General features: G+C 33.6%; 2 protein-coding genes across 2 annotated transcripts; one reads left to right on the top strand and one right to left on the bottom strand.

Moving 5' to 3' along the window:
* Window positions 1-1,504: 1,504 nt before the first annotated feature.
* Window positions 1,505-3,927, bottom strand: LOC126692135 (glucosamine 6-phosphate N-acetyltransferase-like). The gene is made up of 2 exons (XM_050387628.1): window positions 3,740-3,927; window positions 1,505-2,159 (listed from the first exon to the last, which is right to left on the bottom strand). The coding sequence occupies exon 2, from the start codon at window positions 2,115-2,117 to the stop codon at window positions 1,644-1,646; it is 474 nt and encodes a 157-aa protein (XP_050243585.1). The 5' UTR covers window positions 2,118-2,159; window positions 3,740-3,927; the 3' UTR covers window positions 1,505-1,643.
* Window positions 3,928-9,796: 5,869 nt separating this feature from the next.
* Window positions 9,797-12,848, top strand: LOC126692134 (iron-sulfur assembly protein IscA-like 2, mitochondrial). The gene is made up of 4 exons (XM_050387627.1): window positions 9,797-10,141; window positions 10,666-10,796; window positions 10,911-11,019; window positions 12,514-12,848. Exons 1-4 carry the CDS (start codon window positions 9,980-9,982, stop codon window positions 12,577-12,579), a joined length of 468 nt encoding a protein of 155 aa, XP_050243584.1. The 5' UTR covers window positions 9,797-9,979; the 3' UTR covers window positions 12,580-12,848.
* The last annotated feature ends 3,462 nt before the right edge of the window (window positions 12,849-16,310 follow it).

Here is a 16,310-nt window from a genome sequence, read left to right as displayed (position 1 = left end):
TGGAGGGGTGGAAAAATGGAAGAATAGAAAATGGAAAGATGATATATAAAAAAGTTTTTAGTTTTTCTTCATGGTGTTTGGTTTGATAGTAGAAAAATGGAAAGATAGAAAATATAGTTTGTATAAATTTACTTTCATGCCTCTAATAGATAAAAAAAATACAATAACAAATAAGAAAAAAATACAAATGAAAAAAAAAATAAAAGCATTAAAAATGTACAAAGAAGGAAAAAAAAAAGCTAAAGAAGGAAATTTATAATTATAAAAAAAAAAAACGACAAAAAAAAACTAAAGGAGATTAAAAAAAAGGAAAAGGACAAAAAAAAAAAAACTAAAGAAGGAAATTTATAAGAAAAGAAAAGAAACAGCCGACACGTAAAACAGAAGAAGACAAAACGAAAAAAAAAGACGGTAAACAGTACCTAGCACGTTAGAGAGGGGAGTTTTTTGTCCAAATATTTGTTTCCCTCTATTTTGGAGAGTAAATTTTTTACCAAGCCCGGAGATAAAACACTTGGCTCTATTATTTATTTTCCTTCCCCTTTATCTAACCAAACACACTCTAAAAAAGTTTTACATCTTATTTTCTCTTCAAAATTTTTCATCCACTTTATTTCAACTCCAAAGAAAGACACCCAAATGTCACGCGGAAAAAGTTCAAGTTCAATTTCAGCAACAATGTTGTCTCCTTATCTTTATGAAAGGATAGCGTATTTTTCAAAAAGAGAAGAACAATTAAAAGTAAATAAACCAACCAAGACATTGTTATTGCAATTTGCCATGTTGACCTTAAGATCCTTAACAGCACAAAAGCTTTCACTTTGTCACACTTTCTCCACCAGGTACAGCTGTTTTTCGAGAGCCAAAAAGACTATTTGTTTCCCCCGGAGAAGCTGTTTTTTTATGAAGATTAACCATCATAATAAGCACTATCTTTTGAGTTTTGACCCTATAGAAAAAAAAAAACTTTTGAGACATAATTCTAGTTCATATTGAATAAGATTATAGGTCAGTACTAGCTACAGCAATTGCTGCAATGATTTCTGGCATTCAAGTCACACTTTGTTGTTGATGGGTTTTGCTTCTGCAAAAATTGGCAGTCGATGTGGTAATCCACGAAATCTGAAAAATAAGGTCAGGTTTAATAGGGCCTCGTTTACCATGCCAGCAGCAAATCGTTTTTTGATCACTGTACATCTGATTCTAAGGAAAAATTGATGGTTTCAATTTTCAAATTATGTCTTCACTGCATAAAAGGCAAAAGAAGCAAAGCAAAATAAGCTTCAACATTTATTATCGTGTTCACTTTGCAACCAGAGATAACAGCAGCAGCCTTGACAATTTGGTGGTTACAACTTGCTACTCCAAATATAAAGAACATGTTAAGGGTATATCAATGTACTCAAATAGTCAAATTCACATTATAATCAAGCATTTTGATACTAATAACAACAGCAAAACTATATCCTGTAACGGATTCACTTCTTGATGCAACAAAATCAACTGCAATAAAATAAGTAATCTGAATTAGTCACCATGCACAGAGAGAGTTAGCCTCATTCCAATTGAAAAAAAAAATTTCTCGAAATACAATTAGACAACAACCGCTGCCAAAAATGGTTTGTAAGTGATACAAAAATAAATCAAATAAAGTACTTAACCATCTGAATTTCTTTCTGTTTAAAGCCACATTTCTCATAGAACGCTTTATTCTCCAAACTGCAGTCAAGAATCACCTTATAACATCCCATCAAATGAGCATGCTCTGTGAGGAACGCAATAATTTTCTTGCCTAATTTCAACCCTCGAGCATTGGAGTCAACTACAACATCTTCAATGTGCCCAACTTTGCCACAATTCCTCAAAAACTTTTTCTCAATGAAAATGCTCCCAGTTGCAATAATTTTCCCAGAAGATTCATCTTCTATCACAGAAATAATGTGGTCATCTCCAAGGGCGCTGAGCTCCCGAAATCGATCTTCAAAGTCTTTGTCAGATACAGAGTCACAAACAGTTAGTTGCCTCAGTAGCTCTATGAAACCCTTGTTTTTGTCTGAGATCTGTAATTTTCGGACCTGAAACTTCTCTTCTTCACTAGACAAGTTACTGGCATGCATCTTTTCGAAAGTACTTCAGTTCTTTGCCTAACTTATTAGGAACTGGAACCATTCATTAGAATAAATAACAAGAAAGCATTAGATCCATAAAGAGTTATAAATATTTCTTTGGAAGCACAAAAATAGCAAGTGTTATATATAAGTGCATCGGTTCTAATCAAATTGCACGGCATAACCAGCCCCTCTAAACTAAGTACAGAAAGAAGGCCTTGCCTCCCCTGTTTAAAAGCTTAAGCACTGCTGGTTTATGAAAAATAAAGTCCAAGTCATGGCCTAAAAAACTCAAATAACTGTTGCATTGACCACACGAGTAAAAATAACGTATGGATAGTTGAATTGCAAAAAACAGTCCTTTGAAGAAGCATGGAGTGCAAACCTACTATCCTCCTCTAAAAAACGGCACATAGCATATGCATCAATACTATCACAAAGTTTGCATTTAACACACAGGCAATCATAACAGATCTAGAACACTAGTAGGACCTGCATTCACAAATATAACCTCTAGAAGGGGATTCCTAATCAATAAGGCTGCATTTGGTAACTCTAATAAGGGAATATGTTCTAGCATAATGCATTTAGAAAAATGTATCATAAAAGAATGTATTTTTCTAAAAGTTTGTGTTTGGTATTATGCTGAAAGATTTACTAAAATGTAATTATGCTGAACGAAATTGCAATTTGGTTTTAAAAAGTGTAGAAAGCATTTTTTGCCAATGATACCAAAATTAAATAGGGTCGCTATAATAACATTTTTTAAGATGATCGTTAATTTTACAAGCATATACAGTCACACAACATAAAATAACACAAATGGAAAATTGCAGTTAATTGCGTGTGTGCACGACCGCCTACCAATGTTTTATAAATTAAGTCATGAATGGAAAATGATACATAAAAATTGACATGCATTCAAATTCACATCCATTAAATAAAAACCAAACATAAAAAAATGTAAAGTATTGTGTATAAAAAAACATTATATCATGAAAAGTTTACATCATAAATATAGTGCATCAATGGTAATGAGCATTCCCAAATCATGTTTGCTATTCTCTCTCGCTCTTAACGGTTAATTTGAACCTCCCTATTATCAACACCACCAAACACCATCATTGACACCTTCATATCAACACCAAAACAAAATTAGACACAGACGGATCCAAGATTTACACATAAAAAAACCAATTTTCCATTACATTCCTTCATTTTTTTTTTTTCAGCAATCAAACAGAGAGTTAAAACAAAAGGGCCCAATATCTAAAAGTTGAAAACACATTACATTCCTCTATTTCTCAGCAACCAACTAGAGAATTATAGTAAACAAGCATCAAAACCCACAACCCATCAAATACCCATTCACAAATAGCATAACAACAAAGCACAGCAAACACAAGGAGGAGAAAAGCAAGAATAACAAGATATGCAAGAATAAAACTTGTTCTCATCTAAATGCAATTATGCAGAATAAAACTTGTGATGGGCACAAGAGATTGGAAGCTAAAATCAATCAATTACTGTCAATCAAACTGAAACAAACAAGATATGCAAATATTTTACAACAATATATATCAAATATTGAGTAAAATGAAAGACCCAGTTTCGAACGAGAGAGAGCGTACCGAGTCTTGCTCCGATTTGAGGACACAGTCACTCGAGAAGCTTTGGCAAGCAGGGAAATTTATGAAGAAAGTTTCGATTTTGCAGTCCACTCCAAGCTTTGGGAAGAGATGGAAAAGACGAGAGAGAACTGGATGATAACAAACGGGAGAGAAGCACGTCCCGCTGTGAAAAGGATAAAAAAGCAAAAATCGAAATTAAAGGATTAAATATATAATTTTAAGAAAAGAGAAATATATAATTTTTTATTTTAGAAATGGGTGTCTTAGGCACCAAAAAAAAAGAATTCACGAGGATTTATTATTTATTTTCGGATAATTCGATAGTTACAACGAAATGGAGATATGAACCATGAATGTTTCTATTAAAAATATTTAGAGGATTTATTTATTTATTTTGGGTTAAGTAATGTGTTTGAGTTTGATGAGAGAGTGTAAGTAAAGTATGTATTTAATCGTAAGTTTGTTTCTCAAATAAAATAGTATGAGACCGATTCTCCAAAAAGAAAAAATAACAATAAAAATTACTGTGGGATCTATCCATATGTGAGGACTTTGCATGCATCATGTTATACATAATAGTAAAATACCACATTTTTGTTTTTGTGGAGAAGAAGTATAATACCACCTCAGTTAGCTAGGACTTGCAAGGATTTCAATGAGTACCAACTCCCTTACTAGAAATTATAATTAGAATGTAAAATGTCTCATTTTTGCTTCAATATTTTGTAAAAGTATAATTAGGACCCGAATCCCGTTTGGTAAGTGAGTTTGAGAATTACTGTTTGAAATTTTTTGAAATACGTGAAGGTAAAAAAGTGTGTTAAAATATGTGTAAGTATATTTTGAAATGTGAAAATTGTTGTTTGAACAAGCTGACCAAATAGGCCCATGCCTAAAAAGTACATTTTTCATATTGTAATTGTTGCATAATAAAAGTGTAGGCTCATGTGATGTTATTTATTTCCAATCAATCACAACTTATTGCATCAGTAAAATGTGAGAAATGTCGGGAAAAAAAATTATGTACTTAATTCATCAATAAGAATAACATAAATTTTGCATCTGCTCTAGATGATGTTTCAAATACCAAAAGTAGTCACCCTGTCAAACTCTTTGGAACACTACTATTACTAATAGAAACCTAAGCAAGTATATGATTCTAAGTTATCCACAAAAGTTACGTAACACCATTCAAATGTCAACCTTGTATTTATTTTTTTATTATTTTTGATAGTTACAACAGGATGAAAGATATGAATCCGGGATGTTTCTGTTAAAAATACTATAAAATATCATCAACCAGTTGAACTACAAGATTTCAGGTTAAATGTTTATCTCTTTTTCTTATTTTTTGTGAGTCCTAGAATTGTTTCATGCTTTGATAAAAATGTACAATTATAATTCCAGGCTCTAAACTAGCTCAGACTTCCTGTAGTTTTTGAAAACCAATGCTATTTCTTGAAACATTCGCTTCATTCAAATCTACAAAAGTAAGCATATGAGAATAACTTGAGAACTATCAAAGAATCATGCCTTGCTTTTTATACAGGAATAGATGGAACAATAGCCTTAAGCGTTCGTGTTTGTATTACGTGATCTGACAATGTAAAACTAAAATTTACAAATGATTTCGAATCTGTATCATCATTTTGTACACACTGATTGGAAACGAGGATTTAAAAAAGAAGAATTTCACAATTAGACCAGAATAGCATGGTAAGATTCAAGACTTAAACCTTTTACCTCAAGTTCAACTACTGGACAGAATAAAATCTAACCTGTTAGCAATTTTCATATATTATACTATGTTTATAAATTACATGAATTACATAACACTAGATTCCAAACAAAGCCACCAATAATTAAATGTAGATACAATTGGAGATCTAAACATAACAACAAAAAAGTAGTAAAAGTGCCTACATAAAATAAAATTACAAGGCCAAGTTCCAAATTAAAAGTTCATGTTCCATAACAACAATAACAATTGTTCATATATTTAGAAAATGCAACATCAAGAGACATGATTAGAAGAGATAAAGCTATCAATTGATGAGGAGTCATCCTTGCACTTCTTGTTGATATCCAGATTCACGATATCTTCAGTGAGATCATCTAATTGCAACAGTACAAGTTCTACACCAAAATATGAGTTTAAACATAAAAAATTTAGCAAAAGTCTTATAATAAATACTAAATATTAAGTGAATGTAAAAATAAATAGTGTTACCTTTATCTCCATACAACCAATCTTTAGTGCAAACTAGTGACTCAATAACATCAGGATTAGGTGTACTCCTAAATTGATCAATGACTCGCTCCCCAACACTAAAAACGAATTTTGAAGTAAAGGTAGAAATAGGAATGCTCAACATCACAGACCATGGAAGCTAGTTCAGGAGACTGAAATTGAAATTTTTTTCCCCCCAAAAAAAAAGAATGTCTAATTCTACATTCCTATGAATTCTTGGTTCATCCAATAGATCTCCATTTGAGTTTTTTGTGGACGGTCATCAACCTTATTGTATGGCACCCGAACCCCAGGCCCAATTGGGCCTTGGGTTCCGACCCAACAATGCGGCCCATGACTCCAACCTCTTTTTGCCTGAGGCCCGGGCCCTAGGCCCACAAGGACCATAGGCCCAGGTCTCATACCACCTTAAAGCCCATTGAGCAAATGGTCTTAATTATTACGCACCATACCTCCTCACCCGGATCACGCCCGGTGCACCACTTACTGAACATTAAGGCAACTGCTTAGGTTTACCGATTCTCGGCTATCCGGCAGTGCCTTGGGAAATATCGCTACCGAGCAGATCTACTAAGGTGGGAACTAGTTTCAATGCCACTCTTACCACACCCCACTCCCAACTAACACTCACTTATGAATAATGACATTGGACTTTCTTTCCCACTAACCATGAAAGTAATCATAATTCCCCACTAATTTTTGGCTATAAATATGAGAAGTTAAGGAAGAGAAGGGGGTTGTTGGAAACGTGTTAAAAAAGACTAAGAGTGGAAGAAGTGAGAGTCAAGATCGTGCAGTAATAGGAGAGAAAGGCAGCTCCGTTGGGTCTTTGTATAAAGAACTACCCAAGGTAAGAGATCTGTACCTAAACACAACCCACACATTTTCAAAGTGTAATGAGTGTTTTGAAGCTTGGGAAGCTTTGGAGATTTGCCAAAAGAAGCTGGTGAGGCTTGGTGGATGCAATCAAGCGTATTGCGGGATCTTGAAAGATAGAGAAGACATGACTCCGAGAAGTCTGTTAATAGCAGGAGCTTGAAGGGCTCAAGTACATTGGGTAGACGAGGTTTGGAGGGTCTTTTGTTATTCGTGTACTCCAACTTTATTCTCTAGTGGATCAATTTCGACTTGGAGGGTCGCAGTGAGGTTTTTCGCTGAATTCTTCGATTTCCTCTTCAATAACATGCCTTGGTGTTATCATGTAGTTTCATCTCTCTTCCCTTACTCTTGTACTTTACTTTTATTGTTTGTTGTTCATGTTTATGCACTAGAGTAGTTATCGGTTCATTGCACTTTATTTACTCTTGTTCCGCACTTTGATTAATTAAGAGTAAAAGCAATCTAGCCGTATTTTTTTTATTTGGGGGTCTAAACAAGTTCTTGTGTTTTCATAAAAATTTGAGCTTTCAATGTAGAAATCAAACACAAAAATGGAACTCTAAAGAGTAGTCTTAAAAGAGCAATCATATCTCCCTTTTACAAATATAATTTCTGCCAACTACCAATGAGATCTAGTTCAACTGGCACCTCCTCCCCTTATAACTTTTTAGAGGGAGAGTGAGGTCGTGAGTTCAAGACTTTTTCTGTATGTGTGTAACTTACTAATAAAAAAATATATATAATACATAATTTGGGCCAACCACAATGTCCACATTTGTTCAATCACTACTTCCAGACTGCCTAAAATAAAGTTCCTAGCAGCAGCCTCAAACTTATTTTGGCATGGGAAGGGAATCTACCTTACAGCCTTGGCACAAACAAATTCAGTTGAACCCATATTCATTTTCAATCAGAGTCTCAACACAAAGAAGCAAACAACTAAGATAGCTTAGCTCAGTTGTACATCTCCATAAGAAGATGACAAGGTCATGTATAAAGGAAGTGTGAAATATTCATTCAAGATTATAGGCTAGAGAGAGAGAGAGAGAGAGCCACCAGTTAAAGACAGATAGTGCCATTGACCGAATCAACGTGAGATTGAGTGGTTGCAACCTGTGTTTGGGTTTTGGAATTTTTTTTTTTTTTTGTCTTTTTTTTTGTTTGGGGGGGGGGGGGGGGGGTTTGCGGTGGCAAAATTTGACATGACTCTCAAACTCGACACAACTCGCAAGCTCTACACTACACGACACAAAATTAGTAAATTATGGGTTAAGACTTATCAGAATCATGTCATATTTAGATTGACATGACTGGCCTATTTAATATACGTGTCCAACCCACAAAACTCATTTGACCCATTTATTTAAATGTCATTTTATCAATATACCCTTCAAAATTCTAAATATATAAACTTATTAGTTGTTGTAGTTTTTTGTATGACATATTGTGATTAATTATTTGTAATATTAAGATATTATTTAATTTTGAATAATTATTTATAATGCGTTACTCATTAGTTATAAATTTTATATTGAAAAAAAATCTATTTGTTTGGTTTTTTATAGTTTGAATCAATTGGATTTGTTGGGTTATAGATTGACCCCGATTAATTAATTCAATTACCAAAGTTGATTGATTAGGTCAAATTACATGCAAATCGTGGAGGCACTAACAAATCAACAAATAAACTAATATGCAGTGGAAATAAATAACACGGTGATTTGTTGACAAATGGAGAAAACCTTTCACAAGGCAAAAACCCCACTAAGTGAATTTCAGGTCACCATTCTCAATAATCCACTAATCAATAATCAAGTGGTTACAAGTACAAGGAATCTTACCACTACCCTCGTCTATCCCAAAATACCAACTTACAATTGAACATTCACTCCAATACCCAATTGGACTTGATCTTGTAGTAGACTTCTTCGTTTTGCACAAATCTCCAATTTGTAACTAACTCCTTTGCACAGATCCCAGTACGTGACTAACTCTAGCAACTTGATTGATTATTGTTGGCTACAAAGTTCTTCACTTCATAAACGTTGAAGATTGGGAAGCACTTGATTACAAAATCCTAAGGCGCAAAAACATAGTAGTTTCTCAATGAGTATATGAGTTCTAAGTCTATGTTTCCATACTTGATGACTTTTAAAATAAGCCTTATATATGACTAGGGTTGTAGAGAAAGAAACCCTAATCATTTAAGTCATCATGGGTTGAAATTCAGATTTGAGAATTCTGAATTCGTAAGTCTCGATAGATTGAGCTTGTGTCAAGCTTGTGACGAGCTCTCTCATTAAACCTCGATAGCAACTAGTGTTGAGTTTTAATGAAACAGTTTTTCTTCACTTGTTTTTTGGATCAACTTCATATCTTTAATGATGACACTTGTTATGTTTGAATAACACACTTCTTGATGCATTAAACCAAACTTAAATCTACTCAATTACAAGTAAAGTGCATTTTGTCAAAGGATTAGCTAATAAATAGAAAATATGACCCTAACAAAGTTAATACTAAAATTTGTATATATTTTTTTTCTTTTTACTTTGATAAAATTTGTTAAATGAGTTGATACGACTGACCTGTTTAATAAATATGTTGTGCTAGGGCTAAAGAATCATTACTTGTTTAATAAACATGTCGAGTTAAGGTCAACCTATTTAATCAAATACTCATAAATCGACTCGACACAAACTTGACACTCAAACACAAATTGCCACCCCTACTTTTTTTTAACTCTCTTTAAAAGTGTGTATATATAGTTACTGTTCGGTCTGGTCTGGTCCTGGACCGAAAATGGAAAGTTTTTAAATTTAGTATCAAGAACGACAAGCAGTTTAGTAATGAGAAGAACGACATGGTTTGCTGACATGGGCGTGAGGGTGTTTGTTTGGCACAAGCCACAAAAACTCCAAGAAGTTGGGTTTGGATTTGTGTGTGTGTTTGTAAAAGCGAGAAAGAAAAGATTTTGTTCAAGAATCTCTCAGCATCGAAATTCTTGGAACCCAAAAATAGAAAATCAGCAAAACAAAGCTAGCTTAGCTACACATATAACATATGTGTCTCTGAGAAAGAAAAAAAGAAAGAAAGAAAGAGAGAAAGAGATGCAGAGATTACTGTTTCAGCGTCTGACACCTTACTTGGTTGGTCGAATCCGACAGAACCAAAGGCTTCTCAGTTCTTCCTCTTCTGCTCTTCAACAATCCCTTTCTTCTGATCCATCTCCTTCCCCCGATGATATTCATTTGACCGAAAATTGCGTCCGAGTATGTTCTCTCTCTCTCTCTCTCAAATTTTTTTTTTGGTCTATTTCACAAATTTGGGATTTGGGTTTTGTTTTTGCTTCAATTTTATGTATTGGGTCTTTCAAATTTGTGATATTTATTGGATTTGTCTGTTTCATGGATATGAATGACTCATCAAAAGACATTGGAAGTGTGGAGTTTTTGGAAGAAGAATATGAAATGGGATTTTTGTGGTCTATGTGTTTTATTGAAACATTAATGAAACCCAGAACATATATTCTATTTAATAAAAGTAGGGAACAAAAAATTAAAATCATAACAGTTGAAACTGAAATTTCCTAGGAGAAAATTTTCTGGGTTTTTCATTTTTGATGTTGATTACTGCACAGTTTTAGGGAATTCTGAGTTTTATATAAGCATCAATGAAACTCAGGACCTATATTCTTTTTAAAAATGTAGGAAATGAAATTTCCTGAGTCAAAAATTTCTGGGTTTTCCATATTTGTTGTCAGAAAGTTGATGCCTTTAGATGTTAATTTCTGCAGAGAATGAAAGAGCTGCAAGCTAGTGAGGCATCGGGTAATGAAAAGATGCTTCGTTTGTGTGTGGAAACTGGTGGTTGTTCTGGGTTCCAATATGTTTTTGATTTGGATGACAAAGCCAACTCAGATGACCGGTATGCGTATGCGTTTTGGCTACCCTTTTTGGTTTTAATTGTAAACTGAGTATAATAAGTATATTTAATTTTTTACTTTTAATACTTTAATCTCTTATCTAAAAATGTTTGTAGAGTTTTTGAGAAGGAAGGAGTTAAGTTGGTGGTTGATAATATTTCATACGATTTCATAAAAGGGGCGACTGTTGATTATGTTGAGGAGCTGATCCGAGCGGCTTTTGTGGTAAGTCAATTTAGTTTTGTTGTGTTTTTGGATATCTGAATGCACACATTGCATTAATACTTGTGATCACAACAGGGTGACTCATTGTTTTGGAGAGGTTTTATCAATGTATTAGCATAATAACTGTGAAATATCTTTTTTATTTTTATTTTTTTTATAAGTAAGAAAGAAATATATTCGATAAACTACTTTATGCAAACTAGCACAAAGCAAAACAGAAATTACAAAAAAGAAAAGAAAAGCAAAAACAGAAAGGAAAAACTAATTACAAAGACAAAGAGAGCTAAGGAACAAAGAGAGAGAATCACTAGATGTGAGTCCCCAAGCCTTAGACCAATCAATAAGGGAACCAGTGAAAAGAGCAAGCAGCTGGTCATTGGATCTATCTAAGTCCTCAAAGGTTTGCCGATTACGTTCCCTCCAAATACACCCCATCAAAGACAACGGAATTAAATTCCAAATGCTAGATGAGTGCTTCCCCAACCAATTCCACCAACCAAAGGGGAAATCTGCCACCGATCGTGAGGGAACCCACGAAATCCCAAAAGTTCTAAAGACAAAGCTCCATAGAAATATCTTTTGATAGAAATATTCTTTGTTCAGTGTTTCTTGTCATATTATCTATTGAAGTGCATAAATGTGCAGTGAGTTTTGAGGGAAATTTTGGGACCTTGTACAAGATAGACTTGATCTATGATAGCATAAACATTTTATACATAACATATAATCACCTAAACTATTTAATAAATTATTACTTATCAAAAAAAAAAAAAACTATTTAATAAATTATGAGCTTAAGTTCATACTCTACTAGGTGGGCAGTAGTAGCCAAAAGATATCTAAGAAATGCTAACAAAGTTCAACTGCAGAGGCTGTTTGGATTATACAAAAGTGAATATTATAACCATTTCCACCTATCAAAAACAGAATATTATTACCATTTCCTGTTTTTGACCTGGAATTCGGGCCTTAGTACTGTCTTAATTGGCTCAGAGAAAAAACTTAACTCTCTAAGTCGACATGGTTCATTATACTGGTTTTGGTCTTCCTGAAGATGCTCTTAAGCAATTGGATTCCACAAAATTCTAGAAGCATCATGTCATGCAGTTCAATGATGTGGAATAATTTTATTTGTAGACTTTGCTAAGCACAACTTACGAAGTTACAATTTTTGAATGTGAATAGGTGATATAATAATGGTCCTTATTTATTTTCTGCATAATTTGAAGGGACAAATCCTTTTCTTTCAATAGAATTGCACAAAATTATGAACCTTCAGTAAACTGGAGCCAGTTTAAAAACCATAGGGTTAGGTATTTAGCTTGTAACTCAACAAGTTTCAAGGTCCTCCTTGGTCTTGACTCTATGATAAACTTTGCACCCCATTTCATTTTTGTTTCTTAGTGCTGATTCTTGTTTGATCATAAGGTGTCAACAAATATCTTATGTCATACTAGTGATACAGCTGTGGCTATCTTCTGGTGTTGTGTGCAGGTGACTGAAAATCCAAGTGCAGTGGGCGGGTGCAGTTGTAAAAGTTCTTTCATGGTGAAACTGTAGTGTTCTTTCAAGTTCCTTCCCCATATTCTCTTCCTGCACAGCTCAGAGGTCATTTACATTAGGCTCCAATTGGTTGCTAATTATATTTTCTTTTCAATAACAATTATTTGGCTTCACAGGAATATCTATTTCTGTATACTATTAATCATGTATGAACATAGTTGTAACTTGTAACCACTCATTCGTCATTGAGCTCCTCTCTTGTATTTTTCATCTTACTCGGAGGTTTGACAATTTTTAATAAATAAAGAATACATGTACTTGCAGAACCTTTTTGTCCTAGAAAAGAACTTTTGCTTTGATGCAAAAAAAGAAAAAGAAAAAAGAAGCAATTCAAATGATTGCATTCCATTATCTTTTGCATTCTTTTGTAGCTTAGGTCATTTTCCAAGCTATACTAAATATAAATAAATTTAATCTCTCAAGTCTTTGCTATTCATTTTGTAATGACTTAAATGCTTTTTTTTTTTTTTTGTATGAATGCTTAAAAGAATGCTAGTTGCACATATAATGGGTGCTTTTGATGGATGATTACACAAGTAACACCCTGAATGCTTGTTACACATTTAATGGGTGCTTTTGATATGCAATTACACAAATTATACCATGCTAAGCCCTCCCTTGCGTCTTTGATAGCATTTAGCATGGTGCAAGGCACCATTCTGGCCCACGTAAAGGGGCAACCTGGATCCTGGAATACCAAAATCTAAAGCCTTTCTTTGCTGTAGGCATATGTAATTATAGAAGTTTAAATTTTGTTCATAGCACAAAAGTTGGTTTTTGATATCTTTGAAACTTGAAATGGACCTAGGAGAAGTAAATTCGAGAATATATCTTTCTGAATTTTTTCCAAGTACAGTGTTTTTTTTAATATTTATTTATTCCAACCCTATTTTTGAAAGTGTAACTCAACAAGGTTCAAGGTCCACAATCTTGACTTTATTCAGGTCACTTAAACTTTATGTGGTTCTGATTGTGCAGTAAGCTAAAATGTGGTTGATTGCATGTGAGATTTCTGGAGAATTACCGACTTTGTACGATAAACTTTGCCCCCATTTATTTCTATGTTTCTTAATGCCGATCCTTGTATGATTATAAGGTGTCATAAATTATCTTACATGTCACGAGTGATGCAGCTGAGGCTAAGTTCTGATGTCACGTTCTGCACAGGTGTCTGAAAATTCAAGTGCAGTTGTAAAACTTATTTAATGATGAAAATGAAATAATATTTTGGCTTTCAAAATTGAGTTTTTTATATAGTTTTTTAAAAGTTATTTGCCCTCATTTAAGGTTTTTTTTTTTTTTTTTTTTTTTTTTTTTTTTTAACTCTTCATGTACTTATATTTGGTTTTCAAAATTGAGAATTCTCTAAGCCATATTAGATTAGATTAAGTCAGATATATATATATATATATATATATATTTTTTTTTTTTCCTTTCAAGTTACTTCCCCATTGTTTATGTAAGCAATTAGCCTAAGTTGGCATCCCCATAACCACAAATATATCCTAAAGGAACTATTCAAGTAAAAATTGAGACTTCTCATAAATAGTTATATAGCTAAATTTAGTAAACCGCTAATAGATTCAACACACGCTCACACAAAACACAGTTATCCAATCCAAGTCACATAATTTGGGCACAAAAAACATAGAAATTATTGAGCTTTATTCAACAATTCTACATACAAACCCAATTTCAAACCATATTCTTCTGTTAACTTATGATAAGAGTAGTATCACTTTTACATAGATCCACCATTGACATTATTTTATCATGCACCAATCATAACTTAATACATTAGCTAGATGTAAAATTAGGTGTGTCCTTAGGTTTATTGAAATTTATTTATTTAAAAAAAAATCCAAAATGATTGCCAGTTCCATTTTATGTTGCTAATTTTGGTAGCTTAGGTCATTCTCCAAGCTATGCCTTTTTTGCTGTGACATTCATCAACATCAGAACAAAACTTAAGATAACTAGGCAATTAGCTATACACATAAGGGAAATCCAACTATTGATCAAGAAGACTGCCTAGACTAGAAGGTGGTTTCTTTTGTATCATATGCATGTAGCATCTCTCTCTCACTTGCCCGATTAAGAGAAATTGTTTCTTTTTTTTGCTTTATAGAGAAGAAATCTCATTAAAACAAGAAGCACAGGAGTTACATTGAAGGGTCCTTCAGCTGTAAAAAAAAAACAGATAGTCTTTCTTTCTAACCAACCTGCCTAAGAAGACTGAATCTAACTCTAACTTTCCTTTCAACGAATTCCTAGGATTTTAGATGGGATGGGGATTGTAATTCTTTCTACCTCTCGAGCTATAATGACGAACAGAGAGGCCCGAAAGTATAGTAAACAACAGCAGCCATTACCAATCCATTTAATATGTGTGCTCAAGTTCTTGTATATTTTACGGCAAATTTACACTTGTCACATAGTCTTTTTTGTATTCTTTCAGCAAAAGTGCAACAACAAAAATGACCACCAGTTTCACCATAATTTCGGCAGAGGGTGTGCGTAAGTTAAAAGTATATTAATAGGCACTATGGGCTAAAGAGTTACACGAGTTAAATGGGTTGAATAAGTCTCAAGCATAATTTAAAATTTTGTAACTCTTAAGATGAAAATAATAAATAACATTTGTAACTTTAATAAGAGGCCTTAGTAACTTTCCATTCAATGGTCATATTCATTAAATGAAAAATAAATTGCAAGTTACATACATTTATTATCGGTACCTCAATATATACCACTCACCATTATCACCCCCACCAACCATTACCTCCTTTGTTGTTACACAACAGAGACTTTTTCTTCCAATCTTGTAACACAAAGTACTCCAATAGTATGGCATTTTTCAAGTACTTCATCTTATTTGTATTCATTGCAATGTCCATCTCAAACATTAATGTTAGCCTTGCAACTCGTATACTTTTACAATCTATTGATCAACCCTCTTTGCCAACCTTGCCTAAGCTGACATTGCCACATTTGCCCTTGTTTCCAACACTTCCACCTTTGCCTTTATTGTCAACATTCCCACATACCACAATTCCATCCATTCCCACTTTGCCTAAACTAACATTGCCACCTTTGCCTTCATTGCCAAAGCCAACACTACCACCTTTGCCCTCATTTCCAACATTGCCAAAGCCAACACTGCCGCCTTTACCTTCATTGCCAACATTCCCACAGCCCACAATTCCACCTCTTCCCACTATCCCAACTCTTCCAAAATCCACATTACCAATCATTCCCACACTGCCAACCTTGCCCTCATTGCCAAAGCCGGTACTGCCACCTTTGCCCTCATTGCCAACACTTCCACCTTTGCCTTCTTTGCCAACACTCCCAAAACCCACATTGCCAACCATTCCCTCAATCCCCCAAATCCCAACTATAAATGAATAGTCTAAGTTCCCTAGGTAGTTAATAATTTAATTCAATTGCAAGGTATGCAATATTCAAAAAAATTAGAAGAATAAACCATTGTGTTGGTTGTATTACAATAAAATTTCAAAATTAAGGGCCTCAAGCTTTTGAAGTATCTCACATGTTATATGCGAGGAATCAATTTATGATTTGACTGTTGTTTTATTGTTGTTTATTATCTCTATAAAAATCTCTTAAAAGTTGTCATTTCCATTCTTTCTAATGTGTAATTGTTCTTATTATCATTGTTGTTGTTAAGAAATGAGAATGATATGTATCCATTATTATTCGCCATT

This window comes from Quercus robur, chromosome 7 (assembly GCF_932294415.1).
Source record: "Quercus robur chromosome 7, dhQueRobu3.1, whole genome shotgun sequence".
Taxonomy (NCBI): Eukaryota; Viridiplantae; Streptophyta; class Magnoliopsida; order Fagales; family Fagaceae; genus Quercus; species Quercus robur.
The sequence above is the reverse complement of the archived record's forward strand: the minus strand, read 5'-3'. Positions and strand labels throughout refer to the sequence as shown.

Excerpts from the sequence above, each read along its gene's own strand:
- LOC126692134 (XM_050387627.1), top strand. The coding sequence starts at position 9,980 with ATGCAGAGATTACTGTTTCAGCGTCTGACACCTTACTTGGTTGGTCGA. Across the intron at positions 10,142-10,665 it reads TGACCGAAAATTGCGTCCGA|AGAATGAAAGAGCTGCAAGC; the intron begins GTATGTTCTCTC and ends TAATTTCTGCAG. Across the intron at positions 10,797-10,910 it reads AAAGCCAACTCAGATGACCG|AGTTTTTGAGAAGGAAGGAG; the intron begins GTATGCGTATGC and ends AAATGTTTGTAG.
- LOC126692135 (XM_050387628.1), bottom strand. The coding sequence starts at position 2,117 with ATGCATGCCAGTAACTTGTCTAGTGAAGAAGAGAAGTTTCAGGTCCGA.